General features: G+C 35.5%; 1 protein-coding gene across 2 annotated transcripts in view; it reads right to left on the bottom strand.

The window, feature by feature from the left end:
• Positions 1-22158, bottom strand: part of MEIKIN (meiotic kinetochore factor) — a 175096-nt gene that overhangs the window by 71320 nt on the left and 81618 nt on the right. For both annotated transcript variants that reach the window (XM_007473413.3, XM_007473414.3), the window contains exon 10: positions 13793-13892. In XM_007473413.3, the coding sequence (XP_007473475.1) occupies positions 13793-13892 (100 nt within the window). The remainder of the gene's footprint in view (positions 1-13792; positions 13893-22158) is intronic.

Below are 22158 nucleotides of genomic sequence, written 5' to 3' on the forward strand. Positions count from 1 at the left end.
CAGTAACCAATTGAATGGCATCTCTTTTGTTTCTAATTCTTTGCTACTACAAATAGTACCATCATAAATATTTTAGTATTTTTGGAGCTTTTCTTTTTGTCACGGATGTCCTTGGGTATAGGCCTACTAGCAGGCCAAAGATATAGACATTTTAGTTACTTTCTTCCTGTCAATCTGAATAAAGCAAAACTACCAAAGCTGTAATAGTAAAGGGTCTTTAACTGAGGCAAGATTATAATCTAGGGTCCCTCATAGCACCTATATACTAGGGTGCCCACAAAGAGCAGAGGAGAACAGGGTATATGGTTTCTTGGAAGGAACAGTCTGGAGAAGCTATTATGTGGTCCTTAAAGAAAGAGATTGTAAGGGGTGGCCAAAGGTGGAAAGGCAGAGAGTGGTACTTGCCCTTGGACAATTCTTGGCTCTAGAAAAGAACAAGATAGCTAGCAAGATAGTTTGCAGCTGCAGAGTTAGCTAATGGTCAGCTGCTGCATTTGACATTCCCCCATTGGTCAAGATGAATTTTATCACTGAACAAGAGAGGCACCAAGAAGTCAGATGTGCTGCTGGAATATGCTAAAATTAGTACCAAATTTAAATGAACAAGCAAAGTGATATCTAAAAGGAGAAATAGGGAAATGATAATAAGGATGGTTGGGAAGGCCTAGGATACTAGTCTAAGGAAGGAGCTAACCAAAAGAGTCAACTATCCACCAAGGATGGGGAGGAATCAGGTTAAACATTTCATAAGAGATAAACTAACACACTGATAGGCCTTAAGAGAGAACAATGAAGCATGGGGAAATAGTAAAAGGGGACGGTAATGCACTCCAATTGTCCAATTCATAAGTCCATCATATCTTAGAGCTCTGACATCTCATGCAGTTGTCAGCTTTCTAAACATACAGTCATCTGGTCTTCTGGAAATCTTTCCTATGCATTTGATAGACATGCAGCATTCCTGAAGTGATCAAAATGTCTTGATAGCCTTTAAATTATTTAGTAGAACAATGGGGAAAGCCAATTAACCATCTTTTAGTAGCATTTTAAAATATTTTCATTAGAAATTACTTGTAATGGGAATCATATATTAGTCAAACTTGATATGAAAGTGTAGTTTGCCTAAAAATATCATCATAGTGGCATAGTTAAAACAACATTTAAAAAGCTGATAAAACTAGGATATAAAAGTACAAAAGCTAATAACAGAGCTTACCAAAGTGTGTAAACTTGCCATTGAAACAAAGTAACATTAATGGAAGGGAAAAGGTTAATGGCATAAACATGTTTTAAAATAAAAAACACTAGAAAATAGTGAATAAACAAATTCTATTTGAATATCCTATTATGAAATAAAATCTTTTTATACACACCTTTCTGCCCTTCTTAAGAACCCATATATAATATATAACTCTTCTGTTTCTGTTACTTTAGAAAAAAGTATCAAATAAATACAAAGAACTATCATAATATTTGAATGCCAAAAGCATGGAAACTCTCAGAACTCTTATATAAAAACTCTCAAAACTCTTATTTCCTCCTGTGGAGAATGAGATGCTGCTAAAGATATAATAATAACATTCTTTGTAAGCCACACAAATGAATTCACCTAAAATTCATCTGAATATCTGAATAGAGTAAATATTATTGTCAAATGAGTTTTCTATAAGTGTGATCAGATCAACTGGATCTTTCACCTACACAGACCATCATTCTCAAATATTATGTTTTTTTCATATTACTATTAAAAGCTTTGATTTTTTTCACTGACTGTTTATAGCCTTTGACTATTTATTAATTGGGGCTTGACTCTTATTTTTATGAATTTGGCTCAGTTCCCTATCTATTTGAGAAATGAAGCCTTTATCAAAGAAACCTCCTATAAAATTTCTTCCCAAGTTTCCTATTTTTCTTCTAATTTTGGTTGCATTAGTTTTGTTAATGCAAAAGTTTTTTAATGACACATAATCAAAATTGTTCATTCTACCTCCCATGATCTTCTCTTTGATTTGTTCATAAACTCTTATCTATAGATTCAAAGGTACGCTTTTTCATGCTCCCTTAATTTACTTATGATATCATCCTTTTTGTCTAAATAATTTACCATTTTGACTATATCTTGGTATTCAGCATGAGATTTTGTTCTATGCCTATTGTTGCTCAGTTGTTTGTCAGGTCTTATTTTTTATGACTCCATTTGGGGTTTTCTTGGCAGGATACTAGAGTGGTTTGTCATTTCCTTCTCCAACTTAATAGATGAAGAAACTAAGGCAAATAAATGACTTGGCCAGGGTTGCATAGGTAGTGTCTGAGGCTGTATTGGAATTGATGTCTTCCTGACTCTGGGCTCAGCCCTCTATCTATTGCACCACCTAATTTCTATCAAACTCCTTTCCAGTTTTCCCAGCAATTTTTGTCAAATGGTGTGATCTTATCCCAAAAGCTTAGATCTTCGGGTTTATCAAATACTAGATTACTATAATAGGTCATTTACATAGTGTAGTGTACACTAATCTATTCTGTGGAGTTGCCACCACTCCATTTCTTGGCCAGTAACATTGTTTTGATGACTATCACTTTCACTAGGAAGCTTCCTTCACATTTTTTTCCTAGATTCTCTTGATATTCTTGAACTTTTTCAAGATGAGTTATTATTCATTTTTTCTAGCCTTATAAAACCATCCCTCAATAGTTTGATTGGTATGGCACTGAAAACATAAATTTAGATGGAATTATAATTTTTATTATATTGGTTTGGCCTTTCCATGAGCAATTACTATTTCTAGTTGTTTAGCTCTGTCTTAATTTTTGTTAATATAGTTTTTTGTGATTATATTCATATCATCCCTAGGGTTGTCTTATCAGGAAGACTTCCAAATATTTTATATTGTCTGCAGTTATTTTAAATGAATTTCTCCTACTTTTTTTTGCTGGACTTTGTTGGAAATATAGAAGACTGCTGATTATTTATGATTTTATATTGTGATTTTGCCAATATTGCTTATTATTCAAACTAGTTTTTTAGTTAAGTCTCTGGGATTCTCTAAAAATACCATCATACCATCTATAAAGAGCAGTAGTTTTATTTTCTCATTGCCTATGTTAAGTTCTTCAGTTCCTTTTTCTTGTCTTATTGCTTTTATTTAGCATTTCTAGTGTAATCCCAAATAACAGTGGGGATAATGGGCATCCTTGCTTCACCCTTGATCTTAGTGTTACAGGAGTTTTCTTAATCTCTCCCTCTGTTTCTTATTTAAGAGAGAGATTTCTCAGTAAGAGTCAGTTAACTGACAGTCTCTGTGAAAAGGAATTGAAGGTTCTGTTACCTAGGAGATGAAGAAGGAGATAAGTAAAAAAGCAGTTTGACAGTTAGGGCTTTTGTCTCTGGGTTCTCTAGAGAGGAGTCCATCTCTGTGTTTCTGAGACTGGCAGTTTGAGACTGACAGTTGAGGACAGAGAAAATGGATTTAAGGTCTTAACAACCTATAAAGAGGTGGTAGGTGATTAATGCTTATTGATTAGCTTAGGTAGGCAGTTAGATAGTGATTAAATTCTTAGATAGTCAGTGTAGGCAGAGTAGGCCAGGCCTGGCCCTGGCAGAAGAAACTGCCCTTAAAGGTAAATATATTTAGGATTTTAAAGAAATTTTTAGTAAGGATTGGGATTTTAGGTATATTTATAAGATTACTCACTTTCCTCCTTTCTATCTCCTATCTGAACTTTCCTCAAAATAAACTAATGGTTTTGTATCTTATCAAACTATTCTCCTGACCTTTGTTCAAACTCCTACCAATCTGGTGAGCTAGGTAGGAGTCTGATTAATATGCTGATCTTATGTTCTTTTCAATATTAGGAAAAGGATAGAAGTATAAACATGGTAGTAGCTATCAAGGTACAGTTAGTGAAGGAAGAGGTACCTCTTAACCTCAAACAACCCCCACTACTGGGGACCTTCACTGAGATTTTACATATGACAGTTTTTAATTGTTTCTGGTTAGCACCATTTATGGGAGAATTTGTGCTGTCCAGATTGTTTCAAGGGTACCACCTGTATCAAGTATTTAGTTTAATTCTTACCAAGAAAAGAAAACAACTGAGAGATTAATGGCGACTAGAATTGCATATGTTGAGGATTATATCTCTCAGTTGACTGAAACTATTGTCCAACAAAATGAAACTATCTCTAATGTTGCTCAACTTGAAGATAATATCTCTCAAATGAATAAAAGTATTATGAAACAAAACTATCAATTAACCTGACCTGCCTCTCCTACTGTTTCTAACTCTCCCACCAAGGCAGCTAAAACCAAAAACCAAAAGAAAGATGATACAAACTCTAGCCAACTCCCTTTAAGAGAAGTAGCAACTTTTAATCCTAAGAGAGAGTTGGTAATTATTAGGCACCAAAGACCATTTACCCCTTAGGATATGGAGGTATTTAAGTGGAGCACCGCCTTCATTTGAGGAGGATCCCACAGCAGTTATGAAAAAGTTAGAAACAATTTGAAGACAATTCAATCCAACCTGGATTGATTTTGAACATCTTCTAGATGAATTACCAACTAAAAGGGAAAAAGATAAAATTATCAGACTTACAAACTGTGTGAATGGGAATGGGCACAGTTCACTGGCCTGAAATTTACCCTCATTGGAACTTTAATGACCCCTTGGACTACACAAGATTGTGTCATGCTAGGGAGGCAGTACTTAATGCAGTGAGAGCTTGTTCTGATAGGCCTGGTACCTGGACAAAATTTGAAAAGCTAAAGCAAGAGATAGGAGAAAATCCTTCTCAGTTCATGGATAGACTTATAGAACTGGAGAAAGATATAAAGACATAGATTTGATCAGAAAAAGAGCCTTTAGACAATTGAGATGGCAGTTTGTAAAAAATTGTAGCAATGTAGTCAAGGACTATTTCAAAATCAGTTGTCCTAACTGGATGAATATGGACCTTGATGACTTAAGTAGAGTGGCAGTATATGTTTATAATGGACATGAAATGGAAGGGATTCAGTGGATACATTAAGAAAGGAAATAAAAATATCAGAGGGAAAAGGTGATGAACTTGAAAAGGGAGATACAAGTTTTGGGGTAGTTATGGATCTAGTGTAAGAATATATAAACCAGGGACCAACATGTTACTTATGAGGAAAAAGGGGATGCCTAATGATAAATTGAAGATGCTGGAATAGAATATTCAGTAATTTTAGAAATAATAGTGGGAACTTTAGGAATAACTATTATAGGAACAGCAACTATTTTAGAAACAATAATAACAACAGAAACAACTTCTATAGGAACAGCAACTATTTTAGAAACAATAATAACAACAGAAACAACTTCAGAAATAACAATTATGGAAATTATGGGGATGATAGAGGTAATGACCAAAATGAGGCAAATGACTTATTATAATATATCTATAATGTCCATGCAATAGCCAAATTGTGAGGAAGGTTTGACAGGGGAGAAAGGACTCTGGAATCAAAGAGTGAAACATTTGATTTTCCAGACACAGATATAATTACACCACTCACATACCAGTCCAATCTCCTCTAAAAAGCAACAAACCACATGCAACACTGAAAGTAGGGAATACATTATATAATTATCTTGAAGACACGGGGGCATTGAGATCCGTGCTAATGAGTATACCTGATCCTAATTGTAATTATATTGGCTCTATTAATGTTGAGGGGTATTTGGAAATCAAAAAGCTTTTACCACAAATGGTGTCTGTGAGGCCTTTATCAGTGAAACATTTGTTCCTTCTACTGCCCAACTTCCCAATGAATTTACTGGGGAGAGATCTTTTGTGTAAATTAAGAGCCATGATAATATGTACTCAAGATGGCGATATTACATTAGAACTACCTGAAGAATCTCTAAATTTGTTCCCAGTACTCTTCAGATATTCAGGAGGTGGATAAAACTCCAACTTTTAAAATACCAATAGGTATATCTGAATCTCTCTGGGCTACATCTTCTACCTATGTAGGCCTGCTTAAATCAGATATTTAAGAGCAATTAGGCTTGTTTGATCTCTTGGTGGCAATATTGGTATTGCTAGGCATATTAGTTGCACTCAACACTGCTCTCAAAATGGCTGCTTTGCACAGTCACACAGGCTTTTGAAAAGTATGTAGGCCCAATCTCTGAAACTTGTCTGACACCTCCAACTGCCTTCTTTTTTTCCAAATTCTTGGCAAAATAGGTTGGAAAACCTAGCTGAATCTGCCCAAAACTGTACTATTTATTGGGAAAATGAGTGGGATTGAAGAACAGGGGATATAGAAGGTTTTATAGCAGGGAATGGAGGAGTTAAAGGGAGAGCGGGAATATGGCTGTTGATGAGGTAAAAGGAGATACTCCTGCTGAGAGGCTGTCTTTTATCTTTGGGTTTCCCGAGCAATGATATGATAGCCTGAGGTGATGTCTTCTCTATGGATTGATGCTGAAGATGCCCCAGAGCAGGTAAGCACAGACCTTCCCAAGGGACAAGACTCCCCCTATACCAAGGTCACCCAGCAGGGGTCCAATAAGGACCGTTTATAGTTGACTGGGTGTCCTGAGGTTCAGCTCCCTCTATGTCCCCTGAAATGTTAGTCCTCTTATCTGACTGCGATATTCAAATAAAGATAACTTTTAATAACAAGTTGGATTGGGAGGGTATCGGGGAAGAGGGAAGAGTGATTCCCTAGATGAGGTTTGAGTCTCCCTCAGCTTTTGAGCTGAGGCCAGGCCTCACAGGCTGGTGGAGGGTTTCTGTTATTCCTGTCTGTTATATATGTGATAGCTTTCTTAATTTCAAAAGTATTAGCAGTAGACAGTGAGAGGAAGAAAAGTTCTGACCTTCAGAGCTGGTTGGGCCTGTCTCTTCAGGTTGACGACCCTAAAGACTGGCCTTACAGTTCAAACTGCTTCCTTTTGTCAATGACATGATCACAGGAATCCAGGGAGAGCACACAGTTGGGAAAATAAAAAAAATAGTGCCACTTCTATCCAGAGACCAGGAGAAAGTTCCTTCCACTTCCAGGGCCAGGAAGGAAGTGTCCCTCACAAAACCAACTGCCACTCCCAGTTGCCTCTTCCCCCACCAACTGTTATTCTTGTCAATATCTTCTCTCTCTAATATTCCCACTGTTGTTTGTTCCAACTCAGTGGCAGAAAGTTCATAACTTGACAAAGTTTTCCTTTCCACACTGGTTCAAATTAGAAGGAGGTCCACCTCCATCTATTCTGCAATATAAATTATCAAAAAAAGTCGAAGGAATTACCCCAGTGATAAATTCTTTAATCAAACCGAAAATAATCTCCTGCAAATCAGAATATAATACACCTATCTTGCCTATTAAAAAACCAAAATTAGACAAAAATGGAAAACCCGTATATCAATTTGTCTAAGATTTAAGGGTTATCAATAATCACGTCATCAAGAGCCACCTTATTGTCCTAAGTCCATCAACTATTATTTCCTCTATTCCTAGCACCACTAAATATTTCACAGAAATAGATTTATGTTCTGCCTTTTTTAAATACCCATTCATGAAGATTCCCCAAACTTATTTGCATTTACATGGAAAGGTTCTAAATATACATGGTGTCACCTGTCTCAGGGTTACATAGACAGTCCAACTTTATTTTCTGAAATTTTGACTCGAGACTTGGCAAATATTGAGTTTAAGGAGAGCTGTTAAATACATTTTGTGGATGATTTGCTCTTGGCCTCACCAAATGCTGGAGCATGCCAAGAAGATCTCCTGTTGGAATTATGTGAGAGAACACAAAATCTCAAAATCAAAGGTTCAGTGGTGTCTATCCAAAGTGGAGTATTTAGGATTTATTTTATTAGAAGGCTCACATTTTGTTTCTCCCAAACATATTAAAGATATCCAAAAATTAAGTGCCCCATCCACTAAAAGACAATTAAGAGCAATTTTGGGAGCTACAGGTTTTTGTAGGCAATGGATTCCTTGCTATGGGGAAATTATAAAACACTTTATAACAGTGTCAAAGGATGCAGTTACTGAACCACTTATGTTGGATGTAGAATACCTAACAGTGCTTAATAAATTAAAACAGGCAATTTTATCTGTGCCTTCTCTAGGCATCCCAGATTACAAAAAAACATTAATTTTTCATGTACATAAAAGAAGAGGAGTAGTCTCAGGCATCTTAACACAAGCCCTGGGACCTATTCAATATCCAATTGTATATTATTCGATTCAATTAGACCCAATAGCTTCTGGAACCCCACCATATCTTAGAGGCTTAGCTGCAACAGCTTTGCTAGTAACAAAACCTGCAGACTTAGTGTTGGGATGCCCATTAACGATAATATGTCTTCATGAAGTTGAAACATTACTGCTAAGACATAGAACACAAGCATTCTCAGACCAAAGGCTTACAAGATATGAAATAACTTTATTATTTAGGCAATGAAAACATCACTTTAAAATGCTGCATAACACTCAATCCTGCTACATTGCTTCCAGATTTACCAATCACAGGAGAACTATTGCATAGTTGTGAATCATTAGTGTCTATGGAAGGAAAACCTTGTGAAAATCTCCAGGACATTCTTTTAGAAAATGCAGATCTAATTTTGTTTATAGATGGTTCTTCCTTTATGAGAAATGGCATACGTTATACTGGAGTAGCTGTAATCACAGAATTTGCAACTCTGTGGTCAGGTTCACTTCTATCAAATATAAGTGCACAAGGTGCAGAATTAATAGCATTAAGACAAGCCTGGTAATAGCAAGAGACAAAAAAGCAACAATATATACTGATTAAAAATATGTCTTTGGAATATGTGATGCTGTGGGTACCCTTTTGGCTTCAAAGAGGTTTCTTAACATCAGCTGGCAAAATGATTGTGAATTCAAAATTTATCAATGAGGTTCTTTCAGCTCTCCAACTACCTGGAACCCTGGCTGTAGTACATTGTTCTGCTCATACAGGTGGAAATGACTTTGTTTTGAGAAGAAACTACCGAGCAGATATAGCTGCAAAACTCACTGCTATCGAAGGCTGTGAATTGATTTTAAATTTGACAATCATTAATGAATCAGATTTACCCCTGGCATAGAATGAAGAAGAGGTTAAAAAATGGAAACAGAACTTTAAGCCTAAACAAATTAATGGTGTATGGGTGGCATGAGAAGGAAACGCAATACTTCCTAGAATTTTTTATTAAAAAATTTGGCAATCTACTCATAAAAATGGTCATTTTGAAAAAAAAAATTTTAAAAATGGTCATTTTGGAATACAAGGCATTGTAGATTCAGCAAAGTAAGTATGGATAGTCCCTGGCATAACAAACATCACCTCTAAACTCTGTGCAGCCTGTGCAATTTGCCAAGCCTATAACAATGCCAAAAGCTGGACATTACAAATTTTATTTAGTTATAGTAGACCAGCTAACAAGATGACTGGAGGCATTTCCAACTGCAAGAGTCACATCAGCATTTGTATCCAAAATATTACTAAAAGAACCATGATTTGGTTTACCAGCAAGAATTGATTCAGACAGGGGAACACATTTTACAGATTTGATTTTATCACAAATATATTCATGTCTAGGTTTAAAACAAAATGCCGTGTTCCATGGTAGGTTGGAATAGTTGAAGGAAGGACTAAAAAGGAGTATTAGTAGTAATGATGAGGGAGAGAGACACCAAGAGTGTGGGTTAAAGAGTGGGTTTTTACTCACAGTGGTGAGTAAAAGCCTATTTAGCTCTCCCTCCCTCTCACTAATGGATTCACAAGGGGGTATCTCTGTGATGATGTTGCGAACAGGGATGGACAAGGACCAATATTCAGGTAAGGGGCTATTATGAGTGAGGTATAGACTTTTTCCCAGGGCTTTGCATAATGCCTGGGACCCTAGAAGACTCTACTAGACACAGTACTTATTGGGGAAGATTGAATGACTTTCAGGTTTGGATTTGATGTGACCAAAGCTTACTAGACAGTCTTTCCCCAATTCCCTCTTTCTGTTCATATTTCTGTTCTTAATTCTCCAAAAGAAAATCCATTTTTGATTGCATTTTCTCAGAAGGGGTGGTTTATTAAACAGGAACAGGGAAGGTGAGGATGGAGGGAATAGGAGTCCCTAAGAGTCAGTCTGTGTCTTCTCTGCTCAGCCAAGCCAAATGCCTGAGGCTTCTGTGATCTTCCTCCTTTCCTCTAAACTTGTCTAATCTAAAAGCAGGTTGCTAGTGTCTTTCTTGGGAAGTCACAGGTCAGGACAAGTCTTCAGGGTGACCCCCATAAGGTTTCAGGGTTGAACGCCTCTCACATGGCAAATGATAGTTACTCTGCTCCTTCAATAGATGTACAGGTGAATTCAGGAATGCTTTCTGATCCTCCGGTACAAGGGAAAGATAAGGAAATCCTCCTCTCCCCTCTCTCACCGAGTCCAGAGAGCAAAGACAACCCTCCTTTGTTCTATTTCCCACAAGCCTCTTTGCTTCTTCCAACTGTCACACTCCTGTCCTTCAAACTTGCTTGCAATGTTCCAAAGGGTCCCTTTCTGTGCCAAATTTATTCCTACATATACCACCCACAGAGCTCAGGGCAAGTGGAAAGAATGAATAGAGAATTAAAGACCATGATAGGAAAATTATGTACTGAGATGCATTTCAAATGCCCTGATGCTCTACTGTTGGCATCATTATACCTGTGAAGTAGGGCAAGGGGAGATCTACACATCTCACCATTTGAGATGCTGTTTGGTCATCCACCTAAAATTCATGCAAAACCGTTTAACCCTGTATATACATTGTGGTTAGGAGGAGATGCTACTATTGCCACATACATAAGAGATCTGCAAATCACGATAAAAGAACTTCATGAATCAGGAGCTGTAGTGCAAGCTGGACCTATAGACTTTTCTTTTCATGATTTAAATCCCATAGATACAGTTTATGTAAAGAACTTCCAGTGAACAGGAGCAACTTAGCCAATCTGGGAGGTCTATTCCAAGTACTTTTAACAACCCCTAGAGCAATATACATAGGAAAAAAGACATCGTAGATTCATTGTTCTCATGTGAAAAGATACCTACCATCAAAAAAGATTAACTTCATGCATCAAGACTACAACTGGTAACTCCTGAACTATATTTTGCTTTTCAATAAAAAGGTTTGATTTTCTTATACATAAAGGTTTAATTTTAAAATAGAGTGGGTATTACTTACTTACTTAATAGGTAAGTGTATAATTTATGTTATGATATTTTATGTTATGTTATAGAATTTAGAATATCTATGTAGGAATATTTATTATTAATATAATTTTTAGAAAAAGTTAAAATAACCAAATGATACATAAATATTAAATCCACCTCATGGGGGATATTAGACGTATATAATGTGCATATAAGGTTCTTGTTTATTTTTTGTATATAGTAACTCTAAGGTGATTTTGGAATAATATCTTTAGGTTTTTATTTCTGTAGAGTATAATAAAAATAGTTTCTTATTTCTGTATAGTAAGAATTGTGTGATTTTGTAACTGTAAACATTTGTAATTGTATATAATTTGAGACTTGCATGTTGCAAGATTTACTTTGCTTTCTTTCTTTCTCTCTTTGCTTCTCTGTTTCTAATATAGAATATAAGATAGCTTTGGTTGGGGAGAATGTTCTCCCAAAGGATCTCAGGGAGAGATATGTTAGAAGAGTTTTCTTAATCTCTCCCTCTGTCCCTTTAAGGAAGAGATTTCTCAGTAAGAGTCATTTAACTGACAGTCTCTGTGAAAGGGAGTTGAAGGTTCCATTACCTAGGAGATGAAGGAGGAGATAAGTAAAAAAGCAGTTTTACAGTCAGGGCTTTTGTCTCTGGGTTCTCTAGAGAGCAGGACTGTCCATCTCTGTGTCTCTGAGACTGGCAGTTTGAGACTGACAGTTGAGGACAGAGAAAATGGATTTAAGGCCTTAACAACCTATAAAGAGGTGATAGGTGATTAATGCTTATAGATTAGCTTAGGTAGGTAGTTAGATAGTGATTAAATTCTTAGATAGTCAGTGTAGGCAGAGTAGGCCAGGCCTGACCCTGGCAGAAGAAACTGTCCTTAAAGGCAGACAGATTTAGGATATTTTAGAAATTTTTAGTAAGGATTGGGATTTTAGGTATATTTATAAGATTACTCACTTTCCTCCTTTCTCTCTCCTATCTGAACTTTCCTCAAAATAAACTAATTGTTTTGTATCTTATCAAACTCTTCTCCTGACCTTTGTTCAAACTGTACCAAACTTTTAGCCCTTCACATTAGTTAGGCTTCAAGTTTATCTTCTTTATATATAATGCTTGCTCTTATTTTTAGATAGACACTTATCATAATAAGAAAGACTTGATTTATTCCTATTCTTTTTAGTATTTTTAAAAGGAATAGGTGGTATATTTTGTCAAACGGTTTTTTTACATCTCTTGCCATCATATGATTTTTGCTGTTTTGGTAATGATATGGCCAATTATGTTAATAGTTTTCCTAATAGTGAATGAACTCTACTTTTGATATAAATTTCACTTAATTATTGTATATGATTTTTGTGACATATTGCTTACATTCCTTGCTAGTATATTATTTAACAGTTTACATCAATATTGATAAAGGAAATTGGTCTATAGTTTTCTTTTTTTTTTTGTTTTTGCTAGTCCTGGTTTAGGTATCAAAACCATATTTGTGTGATAAAAGGAATATCCTAGGACTCCTGTTTACCAATTTTTTGAATTGTTTTAGACAGTATTGTGATTAACTGTTCCTTGAACTGAATTTTCTCTTTGACCAACTCATTCTTTATGATTACATTACTTTGTTTCCAATTAATTTTTAATCAATGCATTTATGGTTCTTAATTTAATGTAATTTTAATGCATTATTATGGTCTGAAAAAGGTGCATTTAATACTGGCAGTTTTCTACATTTGGTTGTTAGATTTTTATGTCATTGTTTATTTTTGTGATGGTGCCATGTATAGCTGAGAAAAAAGTATACTCCTTTCTCTTCTCATTCTATTTTCTCTTTCAATAAATTATAACTAACTTTTCTAAGATTATATTCAAGTGCTTAACTGTTTCATATTCACTTTATTGCTAGATGTATCTAGGTCTGAGATGGTAAATTTTTATTATCTTTTTCCTTTTGTAATTCATTTAATTTTTCCTTCAAGAATTAGATGTTGAGCCATTTACTGGATATACCTTCACCATGTGGATGATATTACTTCACTGACTATCATGACTTTTAGTAAGATGTAGTTTCCCTATTTATCACTTTTAACTCCACTTTGGCTTTTGCTTTGAGATCATAATTGCTACCTCTGCCTTTTTACTTCAGCTGAAGCATAATAGATTCTACTCCAGCTCAAAATTTTAACTGGGAGTACATTTCTCTTTTTCCAGTATGTTTCTTATAAACAACATATTGCCAGATTGTAGTTGCTAATTTATTCTGCTATTCAGTTGCACTTTATGGTTGAATTCATTCCATACGCATTCAGTTATGATTACTAATTCTGTATTTCCTTCTAACATATTTTTTTCTGCTCACCCTCTCTACTTTCATCCTGTTCTTCCTCTAAAGTCTGTTTTTCTTCTGACCACTGTTTCTCCTATCTGCTCTCCCCTTTTATTACCTTGCCACTTTCTTTTATTTCTTTCCTCTCCTACTTCCCTCTTGGGTAGGACATATTTCTATTCCCAATTAAGCAAGTGTGTGTGTGTGTGTGTGTGTGTGTGTGTGTGTGTGTGTTCCTATGCATGCACACACAAATATATGTTACCTGTAGACACTCCTTTAGAAGAGTAGCATGGCACCTTCATGGATCGCATTTTTGGAGATGTTTTAATAATACAGCACATTTCAGGCATAACACCTTGAGACTGAAAAACAAAACAGTACAACATTTTACTCCAGATATCTTATTTCTTTCAGTTGTTTTAGTTCTACTACAAAATAAATATTCTTTGTAAGTCACAGTTTGCATATGAAGAAAATAGTCATAGAAAATTAATGGTTAATGTGGTTATAATGTAAATAAATTCTATTTAGAGTCAATTATTGGACGGTTTTGATCTCCATTCTCTGTTCATTTTTTTCCAAGAAACTTCAGGAAGAATAAACCGTTGAATATTGTTTGTGTTCCAGGGAATTCCTATACTTAAGAGTCAATAACTCTTCAGACCTAAGGGGCCAAGTTTCTGATCTGAACTGTGTATGTATGTGTCAGGGATGGGAATGGTGGGAGAACAGGGTAGTAGTAGTCATAAAGAATATTTGACATTTCTATAGCCTTTAAAGTTCATATGAGGAGTGGAGTCAAGATGGTAGCTTAGTAGCAACAAAAGCTGAAATTGCTCTGACTATCCTTCCAAACCAATGTGTATAAGGCACCTCAAAAGGATAGGAGTCAAAGCAGGATAAGTAAGGGGACTTTTTCACTGAACAACTTGAAAGGCAGGCAGAGAGACCTGAATTTAAAAGGATAAGGTTGAGCCAGAAGCAAAACTTTGAATAGAGGGGTATTGGCTGACCAACCTCCCCACTACCTACTTCATCAGAATTGGAACGTAGGCATTGGCTGACTTCAGGAATCTGGGATGGGGGCTGCACAAACAAGGGAGCACCTCAGACCTACCCCTTGAGATCTTGGGCCCTGGAAGAGGTCAGATTGTACATCTAGCAGGGCCTGTCAAGCCTCCGTGACAGTGCCAGGGCAAAAGTCAGCAGAGAAGAAAGAACTGACAAGCAGCTTTTGGAGTTCTCAGTCAAAAGACAAAAAAGCGTGGGATGATGAGCAAACATCAAAAGAAACATCTAACCCTCAAAAGTTTCTACTGGGAAAAAGAGAAAATAACAAAACCAACAGGAGATGATTAGATCCAAGTAACCACATGCAAAACTTTGAAAAAAATCCCAGGAATTGGTCATAAGCTCAGGAATAACTCAAAAAGAAATAGAAAAATCAAATAAGAGAGGTTGAAGAAAAGTAGGAAGAAAAATGGGGAAAAGAAATGAAAGTAATGCAAAAAGAAAACAACAGCTTGAAAAGCAAAATTGGTCAACTGGATAAAGAGGTACAAAAATCCAATGAAGAAAAGAGTGCCATGAAAAGTAGAATGGACCAAATGGAAAAGGAAGATCAAAAGGTCATGGAAGAAATTCAGTCTTTAAAAATCAGAACTGGGCAAATAGAAGCTAATGATTTCACAAGACATCAAGAAACAAACAAAGAAAAAAACAAAATCAAAAGGATGAAAAAATAGAAGAAAATATGAACGATCTCAATGAAAAAACAGATGACCTGGAAAACAGATCAAGGAGAGACAATTTGAGAATTATTAAACTACCTGAAACTTGTGACCAAAAATAAAAAAGCCTAGACATAATGTTACAAGATATTATCCAAGAAAATTACCCTGATATTCTTGAATAAGAGAGTAAAATAGACATTAAAAGAATCCCCAGATTACCTCCTACAATTAATCCCCAAATGACAACTTCTAGAAAATTGTAACTAAATTCAAAAGCTCCCAGGCTAAGTGAGAAAATAATGCAAGTAGCCAGAAAGAAACAATTAAAATATCATGGAACCTCAGTCAAGATTACACAGGTTGTGGAAGCTTCCATGTTGAAAGGCCAGAAGGTTTAGAATATGATGCTCCAGAAGGTAAAAGAACTGGGCTTATAAACAAGAATCATCTACCCATAAAAAACTTACTATATTTTTTCAGGGAAAGTATGGTCATTTAATAAAATAAAAAATTTCAAGGATTCCTGAAGAAAAGACCAGACTTAAACAGAAAATCTGATGTCCAAATACAAATTTCAAGAGAAACATAAAAAAGTAAATAAGAAAAAGAAAAAATTTAGGGACTTCAATAAGGCCAAGTTGTTTATATTCCTATACAGAAATATGATATCTGTAATTCTTAAGAATTGTTATCATTATCATAGTAGTTAGAAGAAGTATACATAGAAGATGAGGTATTAAGATGTTTAGGATAATATGTGAAAAAATAGTAGGGGTAAAAAGAGGATTTTACCAAGATAAATAGGAAGAGAGAAGTAAAATGGGATAAATTATAGTACATAAAGAGGCACAGAAGGGAAAAAATATAATAGTGACAGGGAGGATGAGGGTGGTGATGGGTAATACTTAAACCTTACTGTTACTGGAATTGGCTCAGAGAGGGAAGAACAACTGGGTTCATTGGGGTATAGAATCCTACCTTCTCCAAAAAAGAAGTGGGAAAGGGAGTAATATAAGGGAGGGAAAAGTTTGGGGGAGTGGTTAAAATGCCCTATAGAGAAGTAGGAGGAGAATAAGAAGGGAGGTAGTGGAAAGGGGTGTAAAATAAGGGAGGAGTGATTAATACCAAAACACTGGTGTGAAGGGAAGTATTGAAAGGAGAAAGGGCAGTATTAAAAGAAGAAATCAAGATGATGGGGAATACACAGATGAAAATCATAACTGTGAATGTATATGGGATGAACTCAACCATCAAATGGAAATGGATAGCAGAGGTAGATTAAGAACCAAAATCTTACCATAGGTTGTCTATAAGAAAAACATCTGAGGGAGGTAACACGCACAGGTTAAAGATAAATGGCTGAAGTTGAACCTATTGGGCTTTAACTGAGACAAAGAAGGCAGGAGCAGCAATCATGATCTCAGACAAAGCTAAAGCAAAAATAGATTTCATTAAAAGAGATAAGGAAGATAATTATATCTCAATAAAAGGCAGTATAATAGATAAGGAAGAAACATCAGTACTCAATATATATTCACCAAATGGAATAGCATCCAGATTTTTAAAGGAGAACTAAAGAAGCTTATGGAGGATTAGATAGTAAAACTACACTAGTAGGAGACCTAAACCTTTTCCTATCATATAAATCTAACCAAAAAATAAATAAGAAAGAAGTAAGGGAAAGTGAATGAAATTTTAGAAAAATTGGAGTTAATAGATATCTGGAAAAAGTTGAAAAGGGATAAAAAGGAATATACCTCCTTTTCAGTAGCACATGGTACATATACAAAGACTGACTAAGTACTAGGGAATAAAAACATTGCAAACAGATGCAGAGAAGCAGAAATAACAAATGCAACTTTTCATATCATAATGCAATAAAAACTATAACCAATAAGGGTTCATGGAGAAGCAAATTAAAATTATTTGGAAAATAAATAATCTAATTCTTCAAAAGTGGTGGGTCAAAGAACAAATCTTAGAAACAATCACTGATTTCAATGAAAAGAATGACAATGAAGAGACAACATACAATAATATATGGGATAGAGCCAAAACAGTACTCAGGAGAAATTTATATCCCTGAAGGCTTATATCAACTAAAATAGAGAAAAAGGAGAAGATCAATGAATTGGACATGCAACTAAAAAAACTAGAAAAAGAACAAATTCAAAATCCCCAATTAAAGACTAAATTGGAAATCCTAAAAAATTAAAAGAGAATTAATAAAATTGAAAATAATAAATAAGACTAGGGGCTAGTACTTTGTAAAAACAAATAAAATAGACAAAGTATTAGTTAATTTGATTAAAAAAGAGAAAAAGGAAAATCAAATTACCAGTATTAAAAATGAAAAGAGTGATTTCATCTCTAATGAAGAGGAAGTTAAGGCAAATGTTAGGAGCTATTTTGTCTAATTATATGACAATAAATAAATATGACAAATAAATATGACAATTTAAGTGAAATGGATGAATATTTACAAAAGTTTAGATTGTTTAGATTAATAAAAGAGGAAATAGAATACTTAAATAATTCCATCTCAGAAAAAGACACTGAACAAGCCACCAATGAACTGCCCAGGAAAAAATCCCTAGGGTCAGATGGATTCACAAGTGAAGTCTATCAGACATTTAAAGAACAATGAATACCGATACTCTATACAAACTATTTGTCAAATTAGCAAAGAAGGATTCTTAACACATTCTTTTTATGTCACAATTATGGTACTGATACCTAAGCCAGGAAGACCAAAAACAGAGAAAGAAAATTATAGGCCAATCTCTATAATGAATATAGATGCAAAAATCTTATAAAACACTAGCAAAAAGACTATAGCAATATATCACAAGAATTATTCACTATGCCTAGGTGGAATTTATACCAGAAATGCAAGGCTGATTTAATAGTAGGAAAACCATAAGCATAATTGACCATATTAGTACTCAAACTAATAGAAATCACATGATTATCTCAATAGATGCAGAAAAAGCCCTTGACAAAATATAACACCCATTCCTACTGAAAACACTAGAAAGTATAGGAATAAAAGAGCCTTTCTTCAAAATATTAACTAGTATTTATTTAAAACCATCAGCAAGTATCATCTGCAATGGGGATAAGTTAGAAATCTTCCCAATAAGATCAGGAGTGAAGCAAGGATGCCTATTATCACCACTATTATTTAATACTGTACTAGAAATGCTAACTATAGCAATTAAATAAAATTATTTATATTTATATATATTTATATTTATACTCTAGCAATTAAATAAAAAGAAATTGAAGGAATTAAAGTAGGCAAGGAGGAAATTAAATATCACTCTTTGCAAATGATATAATGGTATACTTAGAGAATCCTAGAAAATAAAATAAAAAGCTAGTCAAAATAATTAATAACATTTGCAAAATGCAGGATACAAAATAAACACACAAATCATCAGCATTTCTATACATTTACAACAAAAATCAGCAGCAAGTGTTAAAAAGAGAAACTCCATTTAAAATCACTCTAGACAATATAAAATATCTGGGATTCTATTTGCCAAGACAAACAGGAATTATATGAACACAATTATAAAAGACTTTTTACAAAAATAAAATTAGTTCTAAATAATTGGAAAAACATTAATTGCTCATGAGTAAGCCAAACTAATTTAATAAAAATGACAATCCTATTTAAATTAATTTACTTATTCAGTGCCATTCCTATCAAACTACCAAAAAACTATTTTATATAACTAGAAAAATAATAACAAATTCATCAAGAATATCAAGGGAACTAATGAAAAAAATGTGATGGACAGTGGCCTAGCAGTACCAGATCTTAAACTGTATTATAAAGTAGTGACCATCAAAACAATCTGGTATTGGCTAAGAGATCTTAGAAGGGTGGATCAATGGAACAGACTAGGGGTAAATGACCTCAGTAATCTAGTGTTCGATAAAACCAAAGATCCCAGCTTTTGGGATAACAACTCACTATTTGACAAAAGTTGCTGGGAAAATTGGAAAACAGTATGGCAAAAATTAGGTTTAGATCAATATCTCACCCCTAAACATATAAAGAACTAAGTCAAATTTATAAGAAACCAAGTCACAGTGCAGCATAGGGACACTGATTACTATTAAGTAGTAGAAGGGGATAGAAAAGGAGGTGGGAAAACTCTTAGAACAATTAACATCAACTTTGCCCACTTTTAGCAAGATCTTTAGTGACAAAAACACAAGTGCAATAAAGTAAGCATCAATTTCCTTTTTTAACAAACAAACAAGTAGTTTCCTTCTGGGGGCAGAGCCAAGATGACAGAGTAAGGTAGAGCTGCTCAAGGTCACCATTAGAATCCATTCCAATCAATATTTTTTTAACATTATTTTATTTGGTCATTTTCATACATTGTTAATTGGAAACAGATCATTTTCTTTTCCTCCTCCTAATTCCCCCCACCCCTTCCCTAGCCAACCCGCGATCCGTCTGGGTATCACATGTGTCCTTGCTCTGAACCCATTTCCTTGTTGTTGGTATTTGCATTAGGGTGCTCATTTAGAGTCTCTCCTCGATCATGTCCCCTCAATCTCTGTAGTCAAGCAGTTGTCCTCTGCTTGAGGATAGTTTTTTTTTTTTTCTCGTAGATCTCTGCAGGTTGTTCAGGGATACTGTAAAGCCATTACTGGAGAAGTCCATTACGTTCTCTTGCACCACAGTATGTCAGTCTCTGTGTACAATGTTCTCCTGGTTCTGCTCCTCTCACTCTGCATCACTTCCTGGAGGTTGTTCCAGTCTCCATGGAATTCCTCCACTTTACTATTCCTTTGAGCACAATAGTATTCCATCACCAACATATACCACAATTTGTTCAGCCATTCTCCAATTGAAGGGCATCCCCTCATTTTCCAATTTTTGGCTACCACAAAGAGCTCAGTTATGAATATTCTTGCACAAGTCTTTTTCCTTATTATCTCTTTGGGGTACAAACCCAGCAGGATCAAAGGGCAGATAGTCTTTTATCACCCTTTGGGCATAGTTCCAAATTGCCCTCCAGAATGGTTGGATCAATTCACAACTCCACCAGCAATGCATTAATGTCCCTACTTTGCCACATCCCCTCCAGCATTCATTCCTTTCCTCTGCTATCATGTTGAACAATCTGCTAGGTGTGAGGTGATACCTCAAAGATGTTTTGATTTGCATCTCTCTGATTATAAGAGATCTTATCTAGAACACTTATTCATGTGCTTATTAATTGTCTTGATTTCTTTAACTGAAAATTGCCTATTCATGTCCCTTGCCCATTTTTCAATTGGAGAATGGCTTGATTTTTTGTACAACTGGTTTAGCTCTTTATAGATTTGAGTAATTAGACCTTTGTCAGAGGTTTTTGTTATGAAGATTGTTTCCCAATTTGTGGCTTTCCTTCTAATTTTAGTTACATTGGTTTTGTTTGTACAAAAACTTTTTAATTTGATGTAGTCAAAATTATTTATTTTGCATTTTGTGACTCTTTCTAAGTCTTGCTTGGTTTTAAAATCTTTCCCTTCCCAAAGTTCTGACATGTATACTATTCTGTGTTCACCTAATTTACTTATAGTTTCCTTCTTTATATTCAAGTCATTCGTCCATTCTGAGTTTATCTTGGTGTAGGGTGTGAGGTGTTGATCCAAACCTAATCTCTCCCACACTGTCTTCCAATTTTCCCAGCAGTTTTTTATCAAATACTAAATTTTTGTCCCAAAAGCTGGGGTCTTTGGGTTTGTCAAAGACTGTCTTACTGAGGTCATTTACCCCAAGTCTATTCCACTGATCCTCTTTTCTGTCTCTTAGCCAGTACCAAATTGTTTTGATGACTGCTGCTTTGTAATATAGTTTGAGATCTGGGACTGCAAGGCCACCTTCCTTTGTATTTTTTTTCATTATTTCCCTGGATATCTTTGATCCTTTATTCTTCCAAATGAACTTTGTTATGGTTTTCTCTAATTCAATAAAATAGTTTTTTGGTAGTTCAATGGGTATGGCACTAAATAGATAAATAAGTTTGGGTAGGATGGTCATGTTTATTATGTTAGCTCGTACCACCCATAATTGTCTTCAGCCTCTCTTAGTTGTGTTTTGAGTTCTTTCACAGCCTGTATCAAATTAGCTGGGATTTCTGGTTTATCGTTTGCTGATCTCTCCCCCTCTGTTCCATTTGCTGAGTAGTAACTGTCTATTGTAGTTTCTTTCTTCTTTTTCTGTTGTTTGCTCAAATTCACCCCTTCTTTACTCCCTGTATTTGTCTGTGCTCTTGTTCCTCTCATTTTCTTTGTTTTTTGGGGACTTCTATCAGTCTCCCCTTTTGGAGCTTTAACAGAAGATCTCTTGGTGTAGTCTCTGGGGGAGGGTTGTTGGGGGTTTGAGCTTCCCTGTCCTCTGGAGGCTTTTTATTGGCTTAAAGTTCAGCAGTCAATGAGGATGGGTGGGGAGCCTGGGTTTCCCTTCGTTCTGGAGACTTTTGATGGGATTAGATTCAGCTGGTTCTTTCAGAAGTCTCTACTCTCTAAGGGGGGAGGGGTTGTGGCCTCCCTGGGCTCTGAGGGCTCCTGATGAGATTAGGTTCAGCTGGTGTGGGAGGAATGATCCCCGAGCCAAAAAAAAAAAAAAAGATAAAAACCCAACCTCCTCCTCCACAATCTGTGTTGAATGCCCAGAGACTGGCCCAGGTTGCTTTCAAGGTAAGCTCTTTGGAGCAACCCCTTTGCTGGCCCTAAGGTCTGTCTTCTTTCAGTAGCTCTGAGGGCTCCTGATGGGATTGGGTTCAGCTGGTGCCCTAAAGCTGGGACCTCCCTTGAGACTCAGTTGGAAGGACCCAGCCAGGGGTCTACAGGCTTCCCCCCTTCTCTCTCTGTTTCCCTGCCATCT

Source organism: Monodelphis domestica, chromosome 1 (assembly GCF_027887165.1).
Source record: "Monodelphis domestica isolate mMonDom1 chromosome 1, mMonDom1.pri, whole genome shotgun sequence".
In the NCBI taxonomy this organism is placed as follows: Eukaryota; Metazoa; Chordata; class Mammalia; order Didelphimorphia; family Didelphidae; genus Monodelphis; species Monodelphis domestica.